Raw genomic sequence first — 18,868 nt, 5'->3', positions numbered from 1 at the left:
AAAGCGTTCAGCTCCATTAGTATGGAAACAGTTGATAGAAATGACAGCATCATTTACTCAGGTATTTATTCATGAGATCCAGATGATAAACAGAATCAAAATGGAAATGCATGTGAGAAGGGCTTACCTTTCACAACTCCAACACTCCTGTGAGTGACGGAGCCCCATTTGTACTTTGGCGTTGTGACTGTGGGTTTCACCCTCACTTTGTCACCAATCTTTATATGGGATGGAGAACTTTGTGGTGGGAACCCTGGAAGAGCAATTAATAATCAGAATGATGTAAAAACATTTCAGAAGGTTCCCACACCCAAACATACAGTAACTTCCAAGACGATTCAGGGACTGGTAAATAATTAAATGCAACGAAGAGAAAACCTGCTGCTAAGCTTCCCCCAGAACTAGTCACTTGTCATTATCACCACAGGAATTGTAAATGTCAGTTCACAGTCTCACAGCTTAAAGCAACGCTTACCAAGTAGCTCGGTGTGGATGTAGCGGACCCAGTATGTTCCTCCTTTTTGCTGCCAGTCACACTGCACATTCAAGTCATGAAGTCCATCTCGGTCCAGCTTAATCACCTTGCCCACATCTCCATCGTACACTTCCTCATACGTTCTACAGCACTTCACCATCATCCCCACCTGCGCAGAAGTCATTGATCTAATCAGACACGTCACACTTCCTGATGGTATTTTCAGATGATTCTCAGAGACGGCTGTCCTTACCTGAATGTTCTCTCTCACATACACGGCATAATCATCATTGCTTTGGAAATCAGATCTCTTCTTGAATGTTTGGCTTTCAGTAACCACTGCTCCTGGAGGCTGATGGAACAGGTAATATCAGATATCAAGCCATTATTAATCATGTCAAAATGAGGACAATCTGACAGATTGAGTGACAAGTGACTCAGATTTTTATTATTGAGAGGGTTAGGCCAGAAATAAAACCGAAAGTAATGTACCACAGGGAAGGCAGGCTCTGCCTCCTCTAGCTCCTCCAGCACCTCCTCATCAGAGTACTCATCTGACACAGTGTCGGCATCTGACAGCTCAGTGATGTGAATGTCTGGATGGTCCAGCAGCCAGCCCACCAGAGACTCCACACCTGACACATGAGCTCAGTTACTCTCTCAAAGCAATATTTGAAAATATCTCACATAATATTGTGAATCAAATGCATTTCAATGCTCACTTCTAGGACAAGAGGCACACCGCGGACAGTGCAGTAAAGTTCCTTTTAGTTGCTACTGATCATACACTGCAGTGTGATTTTAAATCAGGAGGATAAATACTGCAACAGCAGCCTGGATTTATTAATTTCCCACACTCAAACTAATAACCTTCTGCTCAGTTGTTTGGGAACAATGAGAAAACAAAAGCAACACTAACTACATAGCTACAGTTAATTTAAGTTGTCTAAATAATCCTGCACTCTGCACTTACTAACTTAGAACAATGCATGTACACTATTACAAACATTTGTACAACGCCTGATTCAAAATAACCAATTAATGCAAACACTATTGTTTCAACTGTAATCTTCAATGGCCAGCACACGAAAATAAAAATATTAGTCTGGTGTGTATTGTCATTCAAGTACATGTTTAATCAATCAAAATCACTTCAACTGTGTTTTTTCACAGAAAATAATTTTACTATGAGGGAAGACATCTGTATCATGACTTAAGCTGCAACACGAACAAAGTGTAATATTCCTACTGTTCAACAGTCGCACCGTCACAACAAGCGCATATACTGTATATATATAGTGTGCATAGCATAATCAGACTTATGTTATTATGATACCATACCTGGGACACCAGAGGCATTGCCTGTAGTTCCAGACAGCGACTTCAGAGCAAACTCAATGTTTTTCCTCTGGAAGCCCATCTCCATTAGCTGGAGGACAATGGGGAGGGGGGGGACAGGGGAAGCCTTCTGTTTCTTCTGTTTGGGTGGTCTGACATGCTGCACGGTGACAGGAGTGGTGGCCTCACTGGAGCTGCTCTCCTCAAATAGAGGAGAGGAGGGGTGGGTGGATTCCACTGCCAGGTACTGACATACTGCCAGAGCTGCAGCCTACACACAAAGCAATACAGAGGGAGCACTGAGGTCAAATCAAGTCACTAGCTCTGTAATCTACATTTAGGCCTTCTTCATAACTAGTTCACTGAAGAATGGCCCATTGACTCACCTCCAGCTCTTGTCTCTCAAAAATGGCCTTGATGGGCGAGGGCTGGGTGGCAGCAGACAGCAGCTGCTGCAGGAGGATCAGAGGGGGCAGGGGACACTCAGGAGACAAGTCTCCCACATCAGGAGACGACACCACTGGCTCCTCTGCAAGAAAGACACAAGGGTGAAGTGTCTCAAGAAGCCCAACCACAGATATCATGTCAAATAGATAATTAATTACCATGGTAGATAATATTTAGATGCCAGAATGGTGCTATATGCTGAAAACAACAAGTCTGTCTGATCTTCAGCCAATCTGAACATAGAAATATTTGTGGTAGCCCACCACAATATCAGCAATGACCACCACAATATAGTTTTTCCCCAGGACTCAAAACCTACCTGTTGTGTTTGTAGATAACAAATGTAAGTAGAATGTGTCAGTTGAGTTAGAATAACTAAAGCTATTTTCATACATGAACTCCGGATCAGGTGAGGGTTGCTCCCCACTGAGCCTGCCCCGGATGATACGTGAAGTGTACCCTTTCACACATGAAATGCTATTTGGAAATGTCATGCCTTCATGTTGCACACCCAGTATTTTAATGAGAGATTACTGAGAGCAAGCAGAAAGCAGAACAGTGCAGCACTGTTTATATGAAGTTATGTTATCTTTGACAAAGTACTCCCAAGTACTAACCTGCAATCCCCCCCATCCCACCTACCACCACAGATGCATTACGATTCTGTGGGAAACACTTCCTTCGTCATCAGTACATCCACCCACTAGCAGTCTCATGGAAAACCTCCAAGGTGTGCAAGGTAAGCAGACTGGTTAATCAGACTTTGCTAAGTTCGCCCACCCACAGAATAGCAGCAATGCTGTATCAAAAGAACCTGGACTAATTGTGCATACGCAGCTCATCATGACCAACAGCTATATCCGCCCACTGGGTGCCTTGCAAGCAAAGTCGCTCAGCGCATTGTTAGAATGCTGCTGCCCTAAAACAGCAGGGGAGTGCAGCAGAAGCAGAAGGATAGGAGCTCAGCTTCATTGGCTTTAACTAAGCACTATGGGTCACTTCTTTTCCATCCAGGTCAATTTCCCTTAGTCTCTGAGACAATGGCATGTCTGTAGATATTTTCCATTTCAAAATCTCAATATCCCATACTTTCTCCAGATGTTAATTCCCTGAAATACTTATTACATCTTTCAAATTCCTGTGGAATGACAGTCTGTCCACAAGTACACATAAAGAGTTTCTTTGCACAGTGAGCTATTCACCAGTTGAAACGTGTGACAGCTACTCTAACAAAAATGATTACCATCATGAAAATAGAACTGTTGATTTACTTAAGGTGTCTTGAGACCTTGGTTTACAAAACAGGCCAATTTTAGGGGATACAGTTATTGTTTGGAAATTACTACATCAAATGATCAAATTAAATTTTCATTCTTTTCAGACTTCGGTCTTACCACTGGGGTTGGGTCCTATGTCCAGAACTGCCGGCTGGGAGAGGATCTGCCTGAGTTTGTCCTGGTGAGAGAGCAGGGCCCGCGCTGCCTTTAAAATATACAGCCTCAGCTGCTGGCACCGCAGCAAATGGATGTCCACCTGATCAGCTGAAGACACGATAGGTTTGATTAGATCCCACTGGACTAGAACACCATTTCTGAGCACTAAATCCAAACATGCTCACAACAACACTTTAAAACCTTGTATTGTCATCATTTGTTAAGGAGTGAGACATGGTAAAATGAGAGGTGCAAACACATGGAGCTGGGTGGCATGGTTACAGACAAAATAAACAAGGCATAAGAACAGATTGAGATGAGTGCCGCTTATGATTGCTTGATCATGTTTATGACTCACTGGAGAGATCATTAAGGCTACAGCACTTTTGCGTTGATTTCAGCAGCAACTTAAGGGTTTCTGTACCTGTAAGCCCCCGGCTAAGGGACTTCTTCATTCGCTGTTTCTCCAGCTTGCTGCCAGCTAGGTTGACCAGCTGGGCCCAGACTGCCAGCATGGGCTCTGTGAAGGGCAGGTTCTGCACACTGAATGAAACTACTGGCAGCTGTGGAAAAGAAACAATCAAAAGATCACCCCATCAGCATTTTATCAGCATGAATTCTGTCTCACATGTAAGCAGGGTTAATTTGTGAGTTGCATGTAGACATTTGAGCATAAAAACACTTCCGCACCGGTTTGAGATGGCTGAGCAGGCAAACCCTGCAGGTCCTCATCTCGTGAAACTGGACGGTGATGCGCCCTTTTGGGGTGATGCGAGTGACTGTTCCCTCTCCATACTCTTCATGAACGACCTGGCCTCCCAGCCTGAGGCGACCATCAATTCCCCCAATGACTGCCAGCACAGCCATCAGACTGCCCACTCTAGGACCCTCAGAATCAGGAAAATATTCCTCCAGGAAACACTGAAAAAGGGAGAAGAGAGATTTGTTTATTTAACAGAACTGATTTGATATATGATGAATTAACAATTGAAGCACTGCTGCAAATTTGACATTTAGCACACACAATGATTAAACCCATAACACTGTGCATTGTGTGCAATACTCCTTACTGCTTCAGAATGGCGGCCTGCCATGACATCTCCAATGGAGCTGAGCTGAGTGTTGATGTACTCATTTATCAGGCCGTTCCACTGGCCCAGAGAGTGCAGAGTGCGCAGGACAGCAACAATCTCCTCAGCCAACGTGCTGCTGTGAGTGGCTGTAAGAGAAGCCTGAGGGCGGGACTTCCTCCTTCGCAGGGAACCATCTGTGGCAGGAAATAGGGATTTGACAATACATATTACAGATATTCCAAATGAATCAATGCCATTTCCATGTGAAATGGCTGAAAAGCCTGAGATCCGACTGTGATCATACCTCTGAGCAGTGGCAGGTCTGAAGAGCAAGTGCTCAGGAGGCTACCCAGGAAGCCAAACAACTTTTCCACCAGGAACTTCATGTCATGCGAGCGCTCCATCTTGTCCCACGATGGCAGCACTGCCTGCAGGAGACGGAGTGCCAGGATCTGGGGAAAAAGGGACATTATTCTCAACTTTTTGAATTGGAAAAACAAAAATTCACCACTTTTGGGTATATTGGTTTACATCATCATATGCTGTTGTTGAACAACTACTTTTAGCCGTTATTCTCGGCATAATTGGTCATATTGTGCCTCTTGTTAACAAAGCTGACATCAGGCCTCTTCAAGTACTCTTAATTGGTTTTCAGAGGTTGGATAGGCTGTGCTTTGCAGTAATTCATGTACCACTGAGGTTTCAAATAATTTGTAAACGATCAGCCTCCCACAATTATATGTAAACTGAGGATGGCGCACTTTCACCAAGTGCCCCCTGACATATTTCCCTATAGATCTCCATAATAAAAAAGTGTCAGAATTAACTCAGAGAAACTGCACCATCAACACCATGGGAAGCACATTTAAGAAATAGCCACGGAACCCCACCTGTCTCTGCAGAGTGATAGCATTGAAGGACTGGTGTCCCTCCACAATCCGGATGAGCAGACCAATCCATGCTGAGGTGCTGAGAGTGCTGCACATTTGGGGCATGAGAGCGATGCTGCGTATGAAGCCCAGCGTACACCAGCTCCTGTGCTGCTCCCGAGACACCAACCTGTGGGAGGGACAGCCTGACGACACAGATGAGTCAAGTTAGAATGAGATAATAACCAACAACACATCACACACGCTGCTGATCAAGATGAAATGTGCTTCATCAGTGTGTCGGATCAGCTACCTGACTTGTCATTGGCTCCGCTCTCCACTAGCATCCTCAGAAGTCCACAGAGGGTCCGCGTAGCATCTGTCTGCAGCACCTCTGCATAGATTCCAGCTGATAGAGACAAAGTCTTCAGCAGGTTGACAGTGCTGGTCAGCATCATGGCTGTAGGATGGTTGCTCTTCTCCATCGGCTCCCCTTCTGTAACAAAGAGGGCACACGACAGATAGGAGAGATCATTCATGGAACCTCACACTTTGCTTGTAACTGAGGTGATTGGTACTGAGGTGCTGTTGCGGGCTGACCTGTATCATCCTCTGTGTCTGAGTCCTCAGTGGCGGGCTGGGCAGCCGGTGGTGGTTCGGCCAGTTTAAGGTCATACTTGCCCTCTTTCCCCATCCTGTAGGAGTTGGTGCTGCTGGTATCCCACTGGACCCTGATCCAGCCGTCCTCTCCAAGCTCCCCGATGACCCGGCCCAGACCCGGAGCTGGACCATCCTGTACAGAGCAGGCACAGGGTCAAATACTAAGCAGCAGCCCTGCTTTAGTTGGTGAGACGTTGAGCTGGAGCAGCACAAGATTAATGAAGCAGTGATCTATCAGCTGTCAACTTCATTGTACAATTGATTCTAACATGCTTTTAATTAATCATATTCATGTGCTTCAGTAACTTACCTGATCTCCCCATTTCCAGTCCAGTCCTCTAATGACCCTGGTGCCTATCTTCATCATGGCAGCCAGCTCTGGGCCAGAGGCAGGCAGGGGGGCAGGGGCAGCCTCTTTTCTGGACTCCTCCAGCACTGTGGCTGAGCCTCCGTGTGTACATAAACTCAGCTCCTCCTCACTGCTGTCTGTGCTGGGACCTGGGATCAAATAAAAGACAATAGAACAATAAAAGAGACATGTAATACTTCTGTATCCAACATGCAAAAACAGATGCAACAAAGTATTTGTTCTCTCTCTCTCTGCTTGTGTTCTGACTGAGCCCTGTATGTTGAGTATGGAGATTGACAGGCCTCACCAACGAGCCTGAGGATACTCTGTGTGAGGGCCAGCATGCCGGAGTTCAGCAACAAACTGAGGCTGTTGGCCCCATGCTTCAGGGACAGCATATGTATCATGGCCAGGAGGAAGCGGGCTTGTGGAATGGTGCCAAGGCTTGGTCCCGCTGGGTTCTCATTGGTGATGGTCTGCAAGGGAACAGGCTGCACACCTGGTTGACAGACAGAAACACATGGTGGAGACGTTAACTTGTGTATATTTCTGGTCATAGAATGACATCACAAGATTGCTAGTGTAGTTTAGGTACCTTGGACCAAAGTAGCCGAATAACCGCGCTACTCACCAAGCTCTTTGAACCGGCCGCTGGCCTCAAGCAGGATGTTGCGAACGTTCTGGATGGCCCAGGAATACAACTTGCCGAAGGTCACCTCCAGAAGCATGCGGTTGAAGGGAGGGATCAGATCCACATCCTTCAGGCAGTCAGACAGGGGCTCTCTGAGAGGGAGGAATGAAACATTAGAAGGCTCAGTAACTAAACATGTACGGAAGCGGAAACACCTGCCTTCATGATATCATTGGCAGCTCTTTATTTGCTTTAGCAGATGCACAACGTCACACAAAACTGCTTGCGTTATGTTTTTCAAATAATCAATTCAATACGCTAAATTAGAGAATTATGAGATTAATTCATTCTACAAGATTTAAGATCATCTTTGTTTTTTTACCATAAATACAAACTTGTTGACATACCCAATGTTCCAAGTCCCTTCCGGTATGACCCTCTGCCAGCCACAGAGCATTGCATATTGCACAGACGGCAGCAGGAAACCTTTGGAGGCCAGTTTCAACATGGTGTCGATACCCTCCAGCCTCACCTCAGCCCTCTCCAGCTGTAGTGGAGTAATGTTGACATCTGTCATGTTTCGTCACCTCATTACAAACTGAGTGTACATTTCAGCATCGCTACCCCCAACAGTGACAAAAAGAACACTCCCTCCTTTGCCTCTACTTGTTCTATATACACCTGTCACATTAACTCCTCTTCAAGATGTGGTTTAAAATGGATGGAGAGAGAGAGGGCGGTGGATTAAAAAGATGCATTTTCAAATGATTGGTTGATTTAGTTGCACCTGTTTCAGAAGACACTTCCTCATCTTCTCTACATCCAGTGGCTCTTCTTTCAGGGCAAACTCCACGATGGTGGCCATAAGGCTGGACTGGGAAAAAACACCTTGCACACTGTGTTTCCGCCATCTGTATTTGTGAACGCTGGTCACAGTGTTCAGAAGCGGATGCCACTTGTCCTGCTGTAAAACAATAAAACAACACCGCAATGTCAAACTGCACAAACGCAGCTTTGTTGTCCTTGCCAAGATATTTTGACTGCAGTAAGGCAAAATCCAAACACAAACTGTGTGCAAGCTTTACTCTAAGTGATGGCCTGAATGTGATGACATCCTGCATGAGCATGTGTCAGGAACCTATTAATTTGTAACAGTTCAGAGACTCCATAGTAGTTAACCACTGCAAAGTGATTGGATTAACTGATTTGCTGGCTCTGCTGTTTGCATGTCATTATAAATAGTAAGAGAGAAGGCAAAATGGGTTGTCAGATTCAGCAACTAAATCAAAGGAACCACCAAAGAGAAGCAACAAAAGGGGAGTATGTTGTAAGATTAAGGGTCAGCAAGGAAAGAAGAATGGAAAGTTTAATTATACATGAAAAGTTGAGGCAACGCCAAGTATTTAAAGTGTACAGTAGTATTGTGTTACTTAGTACTTAGACGTAATGTACTTGTACGGGTGTAACTACCTAGTGCAAGTAAAACGCATACAAATGTTATGTGCTAAAATAAGTACTTTATATTTCCCACTTTTTCCTTTACAGTAATGGTTATACTGTATCTCTCATCTCCACGCTAAAGTGCTATAAGTCTATGACATGTTATGTCATTATTATACAGCAGAAGATAAATTGGATCAAGTATTTCGATGCTATTTTGTCTGTCTTATGTCTATAACGTCATCATTTGTCAACAGTTCTCAGAATGATATAGAATGATAAAAATGGAACAATGGATAATTTGCAATAATAAACTTCTTAAGAACTTATTTACTTTTTCTTATAAATCACATTTTATCTGATCTTAATTAAATCCAGCTGTAATACCTTGGGTAACTTGCTAGTGGATGATTTCCTGTCGGCAGGTGTTGGGTTGATGGGGACGTTAAGTTCCTCCTCATTGGTCCCTTCATTCTCTAGCTTTGGCTCTTCTACGTCAGCAGACTCTGACTTCTTAGGCACTAAAAAAGAAAAAGAAAAATCCAATGCATAAATGTCAATTCAGAACTAATTCATACATGAAGACAATAAAGCTCTAACTCTACAGGTTATGCTAAATGACTAGCTTGGAGTAACGCACCTCTTTTTTTCCTGCGGTCCCTGATGAGTTTCTGGGTGATCCTCTTCCAGCGTGGCTGAGAGCTCAGCAGCTTCAGCTTGGACACTATTGACAGGTCGTTGCTTACAGCCGGACGCAGTTCATTGAACAGGAAGCGTAGGCGCTCGATGACTGGGGCGCACACCTCCTTGTAAGAGCGACCTTGTTCCTGATGGGTCTGATCAAAGTGGAGGACAGCAAACACAAGTTACTAAAAGCCCTCTTCCTCCTTGTAACACAAATGTCCAGTATAGCCTCCATTACGGTGACACGCCCTTACTGCAGTGAAATTTAACACAAACTGATGTTTAATTGCAATTATCTGTAGCTATTTGGGAGGTTCACACAAGTTTTGAGCATGAGCCATACCTTGATTAAAGAACACTTTGCCTGGTACACCATTCGGCACACGTCAATCACAGATTTAGGGAGGGACCTCTGCTTTCCTTGGTCCACACCCAAGGCACATTGATTAACAAGTGAGAGAGCAATGTGACCTATGACAAGAACAGAAGATGCTGCTAATGCAGAAGAAAAAAGCACAGAGATGAATTCCATTTTATAACCTGAACAGCTACGGAATTGTGATACAAGTGCAAACCATTACAGATGTAATGGAAATCAATTACCTTGAATTGCTACTTCAGTTTTTCGTAAAGGGAGACATTCAGATGCACAGCACAGGGCCGTAAATTGTGTTAACACAACTAACAATAATTAAAACATATTTCAAAGCAAAAGCAAGTCAAAATGATCTCCTAATGCCTCTTCAAACGCTTAGTCTATGAGGCCAGTTGCTAGGTTACCGAGGTCTTGATGTTTGAGCAGGCAGCAGAGCAGCAGGCGGCCAACTTCCTCCACAGGGTGTTCCAGGGGGAAGGTGATGGGTGTAATAAGATGGTACTGCTTACAGCAACGCTCTATTTGGCATAGGAAGTCCTATAATGTCCCAAACAAAAAATGAAAACATTACTCAATACAATAGAATACAATACAATAGCCGTCTTCAGTTTCTGAAATTAGCTTTTTTGGCTCATCTGCAAAAGGGCTGGTAAACTAAAAAGATTAATTTTTTGCCAGCCAAAATAATTAATACACATTTTTCCTAGTAATATTCATTGGCATTTCATGTATAGAATTTGCTTGCTCACTTGTTTATACAATGGATCAAGTTTGTAATTCATCATGAACCCATACAGCAGAATTCAAATGACAAAGGAGCCTATTTGATCTATCTACCAAAAACACATTTTACTGGCATTTGGCAGTTGTAATTTCACACCTTGCCTGCGTTTCTTTTGTACGTTCACAATGTGGTCCTGAGTGTTTGTGTCAGTGTTTCTTATGCTTGTACCTTCAGTGTGGTCCTGACTGTTGTTGTCAGTGTTTCTTATGCTTGTAACTTCACAGTGTGGTCCTGACTGTTGTTGTCAGTGTTTCCTGTGCTTGTACCTTCACAGTGTGGTCCTGAGTGTTTGTGTCAGTGTTTCTTATGATTGGACCTTCACAGTGTGGTCCTGAGTGTTTGTGTCAGTGTTTCTTATGCTTGTACCTTCACAGTGTGGTCCTGACTGTTGTTGTCAGTGTTTCCTGTGCTTGTACCTTCACAGTGTGGTCCTGAGTGTTAGTGTCAGTGTTTCTTATGATTGGACCTTCACAGTGTGGTCCTGAGTGTTGTTGTCAGTGTTTCCTGTGCTTGTACCTTCACAGTGTGGTCCTGAGTGTTGTTGTCAGTGTTTCCTGTGCTTGTACCTTCACAGTGTGGTCCTGAGTGTTGTTGTCAGCGATGGCCTGCAGGAAAGGCTGTGCGTGGTCGCTGAGGGTTATTCTGCGGGAATACAGCTTGGCCTTATCTGGAGTTGTTGTACCTGGGGAGCTGCAGTGGTCCTCATCCTTCTCTTCATTGTAGTTATAGTGGATTTGACTGGTCTGCAGACCCCCAGAGAAAATCGAGGACTGGAGCCATTCTATGTGAGAAGATCAAATATCGCAGTTAAACCTACAACCAATTAACATGCAGAGACATTGGGATGGAACAGACCAATCATCAAGTTCTCAGGCAAGGTTGCTTTCAACTCATTGATAAATCTCATGAACTCACTGGCACATTCTATCTCCATGGGAGACAGGGGCGTGCTCATGGCCAGGTAGGAAGCGTGTAGACCCAGCAGCAGCCCCAGGTTCCTCTCTGTGTCAATAAGTGGGGAGGACAGACTGCTGAGGTCTGGAGTGGTGACTGTCTCCTGGTTAGGCTGGAGACGATAAGACGCAATCAGAACGGCTATAAATGACGGCGAAGAGAGGCATAACATTTAGAAAAAGTATATCGGGACAGCCTGTACCTCCATATACTGGCCAACACAGAAGGCCTGCATGGACTCCCTGGTGTCTTCAAACTGCAAAGCAGCTTCCAAAGCAACAACAGGATCCTCTCCTGCAAATTGGGCTGTAAAATGACCAGTAAGGACGGGAGAAAAACAAATAACCATGTTATTTACAACATGTGTTAATACTTTTCTCTGTTTGACCCCCAAATCTAATAAAGAGTGAGCAAAATATATTGTATCAAATGATGTTCTGGAAAATGAAAAGAAATTGAAAAAAGCCTGAAAAGGTCACACTCTTGACTCATGGGTCACATTCTATTCCCCCAAGACTACTCGTCTCATGTAGATTTTAATGTCCTATGCATTATTAATCCAGCTGTTTAGTGTAGCCCAAATAAAGACTAATTCATGGGCAACTTATCCTAGCCCTGAATCCCAATTTTTATGTGACAAAACAATTTCCGTGGTAATATATCATGGTGATCCGCTGGTATCAGGAGATCTATGCTAACCCTATCCCACTCCTACAGACCAGACATGCATACAAACAGATTAGGAGTTAACACTCTTTCAACCATAGTTGAACATGATGGATACAATCTGAGAATTTATTAAAGGTCTTTGAGATTTTATAAAACAAAAATTTGGTTTTGACCCATACCCAGAATGCTATTTCCTGTTAGCGATTGGGACTGTGCCTGGAAGTCTTTGATGTCGTAGACCTTTCCATCAATGACCGTCCAGAACCCGCCATCTTTGTTATGATTCTCCAGGTCAGCCTTGCGGATGAGAGACACCTCCTCATTGTTCTTGGAACTTTGCCCTGTGAAGAACGACCCTGCCACAGCGGGGTAAATGTTGTTACAATCCCACAATGTAGTGAACAGACTCTCAATCTTAGGATCCTTATGTCCATTCTATCATAATAATCCACTCTCTCCATGACACAACTGGTGCCATACCCATAATGCCCGGCCAGGCCAGGTCCTCGTTGTCATCCCTCTCGTGCCCTGGAGCCAGGTGGTTGAATCGGTCCAGGTGCTCCAGGAGTCCAGCCAGGAGAGGGATGGAGCCCGTCTCTTGCATCAGACCCGCATCAATGGTGAGGAGGAGAACGATGGACACCACCAACTCTGGCAGCAGCACTCCTACCCAACAAGAGACAACAGGTCCTCCATGATTGGCTCACCTACCCATTCTAAGGTGTGGATACAATTGATGTTGCAGTGCTGTGGAAACAAAAGCTCAGCATGTGTGAGAGACGAAATTACCAGTTAGATCTCCTTCAATAACACGAGAGACTTCAGCAAAGTGGCGGCGACCAGTAAAGGCAATACTTGTAGCCACAGGAAGGATGTCCCCAATGTGAGTACACAGTAAGGCAATGTACTTCTTCAACAGGGACCCCACACCCAGGAGCTCAGGATCTGCAGCAAGGACAGAAGGATGGAATGCATTGACCACCACATCAACATTGTTCATCCACAACCACTTGTATAAAGGGGTGAGGGCATTTCTATTTTATTTTGAGATGGGGGCATATCAAGTTTTTGTGTTTTCTGTTTTGCATTTGTTTGGATTGTGTTTTGCTATGTATGTTTTATATATCCACCCACCCCCACGCAAATGGTTTCTCCCACCTTTTAACACTGGGAAGAATTGAAGAATCCCTCCTAAATTCTCATAACTTTGTGTAGGTTACTGTAAATAGAAGTTGGTTTGCAGTCACGTAATGGGGGAGCCACAGCTAAGAAAAACTTCAACAATCGATCAATATCATCAGCTATATTTCACCTGTATCATTCTGATTGACATTACATTGATTAAAATGGTGATGAATGATCGGTGATATCTGTCCATGTAGATAGCCATACCCTGGTCATAGATAGCTTTACTTGCTTGATGCATTCTACTGGATGTAGTACAGTGACTGTCGGCAAGTACTTCATACAACCCCCACATCAACAAATACGAACTATTCCTTTAATAAGTTTGAGTATACTATTTTAAAAAGCCTGAACTTAAGGTGGGCAGATTGTTTTCTTTAGAGGTGCAGGCGGTGGGCAGAGAGAAAATAATATAAATGTCAGGAAGGGCAGTTGATTAAAAAAAATTATATATCATATTTTACCCCACCCCACGTTGACTAGAGAACGTTTTTTTGGGTTGACACGCATGACTTACTGTATCCATTGATGATCGCTGAGCCATTGACACCTAGGTAGAGCTTGCTAACCAGCAGCCTCTGGAAACGCAGCAGCAGGTCTAGAGAGGCAGAGCGCTCCTTGCTGACCTGCTCTGCATCTAAACAGTTGGAGATACGCCGAGCGACATCCTTCAGCCTGGCAATGGTCTGGGAGGCGATGTTCCTGTGGAAATCAGCTCTGTTAATCTACTGTAAGGTGCTCAATCACAGTGCTGTCTTAGTTTGTACCCTGGACACCCAGGGATTACTTTGTATGGTGGCATCAATTTAGCATGATTCAGGCAAAGTGCATGTACCTCAACAGTTGCTGTACAAGCTGCACCAGAGGCAGGCTCTGTTTCCCAGCTGACTCGTAGATCCCCGTGTTGATCAGGTCTTTGTCCAGCATGGTGCGACAGCGGTGCATGGTGGAAGCATTGGCCTCCTGCTCGTCTATCTCCTTCTCTTTCTGAGCCTCCTTCTTGGCTTCAATATCCTGACATGAAGGAACATTTGAATGTGTTGAACTCTTATTCAGTGAGAGTACAGAAGTTCAGGGGTGTTGATGCAGGAGACCAAATCCATTAATTGTATATGGGTTGAAGAAGTTCCTACAGCCGTTCTTTAAATTGTTAAAACAAATTTCAATCTGTCGCCTGAACATGATTTGGTGACGTCTACTTGGAGAGAAGGTTAGCATAAAATCCTTGGCAGCATGAGTTTCAGCTATTTTAAATTAAAGCATCATGTCAATCCAAAGGACAAATCTTTTTCCACTATTATTACCCGAGCAGAAAATTTATTTTTCCCATGAGTTAATTATGTGTGGGAAAGGCGAGCAGATCCATGACTCATGCATTAAACGCACTGACCTGGATCTCAGCAGTGATGGCTGCATTCAATGCCGATTCCAACCCCCCGTCAGCCATTAGGCTGCTGACCAACAGGTCGATCATGAAGCGACGTCCAGGGCTGATGCTCATCTCATTTCCAGATGCTGGGAAACAAAGAATTCAACACCTAGTTCTCCAGTCGCAATCATATCCTCATCTTATTTCACATCAAAATACAGTATTAGCAGTATTAATGTACTACTATGAGTTTGTTATTGTGCTTAATGATTTTAATAGATGTTCTGTTTTTCCACTCACCTGCATTCGGTAGGAGGGAGGATAATGCCCTGGCCCTTTCCTCAGCCGTGGGCAGTAGCACTGACCAGCCACTCTGGAGAACAGCCTGGGCAGCTGCCTGCACAGTATTGAGCACCCCAGCATTGCTAGCTAGCATGACCACCGTCTGCTTCAAGTTGTTGAGCAGCACACTGCCAAGCCCCAATCCCAGCTCTTCCGGATCCACCTGGTTACTGATGGCTGCATGGAGCTGATGGCAAGACACACAGGAAAACATTTTGAGAACACTGTATGTTCTAATTTGGGTCAGCCTTTCAATAAGCCCATTGCTGTTGAGACCAGTATCAAGGTTAGAAATTATCTCCTTCTCTTTCTATTCCTGTCGCCACTGTCAATTATCAAAAACAAAAAGGCAAAAATCCCCAAAAATATAATAGCCTATTAAAAACAAAAATTGCTGGCTGCAATGTTGTACATGATGAACTAGGTGTAAGCCTAAATGTAAATACAGAGGAGAGTACAGAGTCGGTGTGGAAGAATGCGATCTTGGGATGCCATCATGCCAGAACATAGTAAGAAGATCATGGTCCTAATTCAATGAAAAATCTACGATGAAACATCTAAAAATAACTTCAGCATCTTGACAGATTGCTGCCTACCTGGAGTCTGAGCAGGTTGAGTGTGGCCACTACCATGCACTCCTTCTCCTGTGGCGGAGGCCAGTCGGAGCTGCCGTCCATGTCCTCGCTGACCTGTCGCAGGAGCAGGTCCAGCTGCTCAAAGGTCATGGGGCACACGTCCACCACAAAGGGCACACGCTGCCCAACAGACCACTCCGAGCATGAGGACCAGGCGAAGCTCTGCAAACACACGCCCAACATTAGATCTTTTGGATCTAAAATAATTAGCCCATTAGATCAGCAATGACAGTTATGTACATTACCTGTCCTGGGCCACAGCAGATGCCCACTATGTGTTTGGAGTTGAGTCCTGGCAGTGCCTTAGGTTGCTTCTTATTGGAGAACAGTGTATCAAAGTGCTGTAGTTTATCATTGCTGCCCCAACTGTGCACCTCTCCGTCATCAGTGAGGGATAGGCAGTGTGTGGAACCCACGGCGATGTCCACAACTTTCTTCCCTGATTGCCAAGGGTAACAGACAAAGGTCAGCGTTTCACTATTCCTACTGCTAGTGAAGACATTTTCATAAAGTTAACTCACCTTGTAGGCTGTCAAGCAACTTGGGGTAGCGGACATGCTCATCAGTGCCATGACCTAGGCGTTGGTTGTCCCCCTTCCCCCAGGTGTAGACCTGGCCATCCTTGGTGAGGGCCACTGAGAACTGACTGCCGCAGCACACCTTCTCTATGTCCAGGTCCTGCAGTTTCTCCACCACTTTGGGCGTCTTGCAGCCATCGCTGCCTCCTCTGCCCAGTTTACCATAGTCTCCATCCCCCCAGGACCACACCTGACCTGTAGAAATAGAAAAGAACATGGTTCAAGTGAATAAAATGCTACCACGTAACAGTCAGGGCCTGATGGCGAAGATTTTTATGTTCAAAATTAAAGCTAAAGGCTTTTGCACACCAAATCCATATTTTTCATCCAAAATTGTTGCATGTTTTAAAATAAATACGACCTCATGTTGTGTCACTCACGTTTACACACTGACTCTGAAACTTTCGTCCATCATTAAAGTTTTCGGAAACAAGTTTGATTTTCTGCGTTTTTCACATCAGTCAATAGCCTTTTGTGAGCTGTTTGACCCGTCTACGTTTTCAGATGACGGATTAAAAATGCATACAAAAAAACAGACTTTGCGGGCAAAGACCTTGACAGTGTGTCTAATCTGTGATTTCCATTTCTCGCTCTTACCATTCTCTGTCACAGCAAGCGTTTGTGCATCACCACTCCCACATGCCACATCCAGCACCTTGAGTCCTTTCAGTGCTGTCACCAGCATGGGTGAGGTCTGGTCCTCACTAGAGCCTAGAAAACCATTGAGGAAAAAACTATTTTTCAGTAAGGAAACAACCACTGATGAAGAGGTCAAGAAGGAGAAAGATGTGTTATTATTGTGCACACAGGAGATTGGAAGGCTGACAGTGTCCAGCTCTTGAGTGTAGATGGAAGCTCACCGTGGCCTAGGCGACCATAGTTGCCTCTGCCCCAGGTATAGAGCTCGCCATCAGCTGTGATGGCGGCACTGTAAGTGCTCCCACAAGCAATGTGCACCACATGCTTCCCTGTCTGTTTCCCATTGAAGGCTGTAATCATGGCAGGCTCCTCTAAATACCTGGAATGAATTAGACATGGGCATGAGTCTCCAGTGCCATCATTAGAAGGAGCTCAGGGGTACCAGGTTTATGGCAGTATGATAAGGAATATTGGAATGCTTCCTACAGATTCAGGAATTTGGGATCATTTGTCCGTGTAACAACAGAAGGATTTCAGGACCCTTGGTCATGGAGAAGAATCACCATTTACAACTAAAAAACTTTTTCCAGTATTTGCTCAAGAAATTACGGTAATACCTTTGTTGAAAACAACTTTTTCCAAAGAAGTGCCCCAAATAGAGATGAAACGATTATAGTGACGAAAATGATCACGGTTATTAGTATTATCACTGTATTGTTCATGTTAATTGTTAATGTTCAAAAAGTACTAATACACTCACAGAAATCATTTCACCAAGTTTTATATTGAAAACTCAGACCCAAAAAGGATTGATACACTCACTGAAATAATTTCTCCAAGGCTGCGCATCTGCATCTGGGACACGGTTGCCAAGTTTGGTTGATGATGGAGGGTATTTACCATGTTTTTCAAAGCGTACGGTTATCGTAAGGAATTTTATCACGGTTATCATTAAAATCGGTTATCGTTTCATCCCTAGCCCCAAATGCCCAAAATCTATTAAAGCAATAATGTTAGTGCTGTAAACGCCCCAATTGCAAGTATTTATAATGTAGCATTATGAAGATTTCCATGTAGGCGCAAACATACTGTATGGTTATCAAAGGTGTAACAAACTAGGTTGAAATACCAAAATTGAGTGATCCTCAGGAAAATTTAAACATACAAATACATCTACATTCCAAGTTTTATTTTCACATTTACTGAAGGGGGAGATAAATAAATAAAATAAACTCTTGACTTGAGACTTTGAGGTTTTCTAGTTACTCACGTGGTGTCCCCATGTCCAAGGCGGCCGCCATCACCACAGCCCCAGGAGAACACCTCCCCATTGGATGACAGGGCCAAGTAGTGCTGCCCATCTGGATGAGCTGCCAGCTTCCCAATCTTTCTAGAGCTCAGAGCGTGGACTAGCATAGGACCCTGCAACAAAATAATGCAGTTGTTCAGCAGCAGACATGGGAATAAAAGGAGATAATCGAGCTACTTCCATTTCTTCAGAATAAATCTCGTTTCCATACTTGAGAAGAATGGATAAATAAATAGGAAACAACCCCATAAGAGAACTGACCAGAGTGGTGCTCTTGTAGTTCTGGGTGTAAACGGCACCGCTGCTGGAAAGTATGAGGAAGCCCTTCTCTGAGCAAGCGATTTGTGTGACTCCCAGGCTGGACAGGGCCTTACAATAGATGGGTCCACAGACATTGGCATAAAGCTTCCAGCCCAGCAGGCCCCAGGCAATCACCTCCTGCAGGCTTCCCTGGAACAGAGACAGAGAGATCGTGAGGGGGAGAGACTCACTGCTGTATTGATTATCTGTCGTTTAGGCTGCATGATAGGTTCTCGTTTGGAGAAACCAGATAACCACATCAAAGACACTGCCATGTAAAATTCAAGACAAACTCATACATTTGCCATTTGAGTCATTGCTATTCAAGG

General features: G+C 44.3%; 1 protein-coding gene across 1 annotated transcript in view; it reads right to left on the bottom strand.

Moving 5' to 3' along the window:
* The window catches only part of herc2 (HECT and RLD domain containing E3 ubiquitin protein ligase 2), a gene marked incomplete at its 5' end in the record, with an annotated part of 53,637 nt that overhangs the window by 21,947 nt on the left and 12,822 nt on the right, over positions 1 to 18,868 (bottom strand). The window contains 40 exons of the mRNA XM_083648373.1: positions 128 to 253; positions 476 to 644; positions 729 to 827; positions 968 to 1,110; positions 1,817 to 2,084; positions 2,200 to 2,342; positions 3,655 to 3,801; positions 4,118 to 4,256; positions 4,384 to 4,614; positions 4,764 to 4,960; positions 5,071 to 5,218; positions 5,657 to 5,841; positions 5,949 to 6,131; positions 6,236 to 6,428; positions 6,606 to 6,793; positions 6,952 to 7,143; positions 7,276 to 7,427; positions 7,683 to 7,822; positions 8,063 to 8,239; positions 9,103 to 9,236; positions 9,356 to 9,551; positions 9,743 to 9,870; positions 10,180 to 10,312; positions 11,126 to 11,340; positions 11,475 to 11,625; positions 11,716 to 11,819; positions 12,362 to 12,538; positions 12,663 to 12,848; positions 12,972 to 13,127; positions 13,885 to 14,069; positions 14,203 to 14,381; positions 14,758 to 14,882; positions 15,037 to 15,265; positions 15,675 to 15,875; positions 15,959 to 16,152; positions 16,235 to 16,486; positions 16,889 to 17,002; positions 17,152 to 17,309; positions 18,201 to 18,352; positions 18,501 to 18,689. Of these exons, the coding sequence (XP_083504499.1) occupies positions 128 to 253; positions 476 to 644; positions 729 to 827; positions 968 to 1,110; positions 1,817 to 2,084; positions 2,200 to 2,342; positions 3,655 to 3,801; positions 4,118 to 4,256; positions 4,384 to 4,614; positions 4,764 to 4,960; positions 5,071 to 5,218; positions 5,657 to 5,841; positions 5,949 to 6,131; positions 6,236 to 6,428; positions 6,606 to 6,793; positions 6,952 to 7,143; positions 7,276 to 7,427; positions 7,683 to 7,822; positions 8,063 to 8,239; positions 9,103 to 9,236; positions 9,356 to 9,551; positions 9,743 to 9,870; positions 10,180 to 10,312; positions 11,126 to 11,340; positions 11,475 to 11,625; positions 11,716 to 11,819; positions 12,362 to 12,538; positions 12,663 to 12,848; positions 12,972 to 13,127; positions 13,885 to 14,069; positions 14,203 to 14,381; positions 14,758 to 14,882; positions 15,037 to 15,265; positions 15,675 to 15,875; positions 15,959 to 16,152; positions 16,235 to 16,486; positions 16,889 to 17,002; positions 17,152 to 17,309; positions 18,201 to 18,352; positions 18,501 to 18,689 (6,778 nt within the window). The remainder of the gene's footprint in view (positions 1 to 127; positions 254 to 475; positions 645 to 728; positions 828 to 967; positions 1,111 to 1,816; positions 2,085 to 2,199; positions 2,343 to 3,654; positions 3,802 to 4,117; positions 4,257 to 4,383; positions 4,615 to 4,763; positions 4,961 to 5,070; positions 5,219 to 5,656; positions 5,842 to 5,948; positions 6,132 to 6,235; positions 6,429 to 6,605; positions 6,794 to 6,951; positions 7,144 to 7,275; positions 7,428 to 7,682; positions 7,823 to 8,062; positions 8,240 to 9,102; positions 9,237 to 9,355; positions 9,552 to 9,742; positions 9,871 to 10,179; positions 10,313 to 11,125; positions 11,341 to 11,474; positions 11,626 to 11,715; positions 11,820 to 12,361; positions 12,539 to 12,662; positions 12,849 to 12,971; positions 13,128 to 13,884; positions 14,070 to 14,202; positions 14,382 to 14,757; positions 14,883 to 15,036; positions 15,266 to 15,674; positions 15,876 to 15,958; positions 16,153 to 16,234; positions 16,487 to 16,888; positions 17,003 to 17,151; positions 17,310 to 18,200; positions 18,353 to 18,500; positions 18,690 to 18,868) is intronic.

This window comes from Poromitra crassiceps (genome assembly GCF_964638095.1).
Source record: "Poromitra crassiceps genome assembly, chromosome: 12".
Classification (NCBI taxonomy): Eukaryota; Metazoa; Chordata; class Actinopteri; order Beryciformes; family Melamphaidae; genus Poromitra; species Poromitra crassiceps.
The sequence above is the reverse complement of the archived record's forward strand: the minus strand, read 5'-3'. Positions and strand labels throughout refer to the sequence as shown.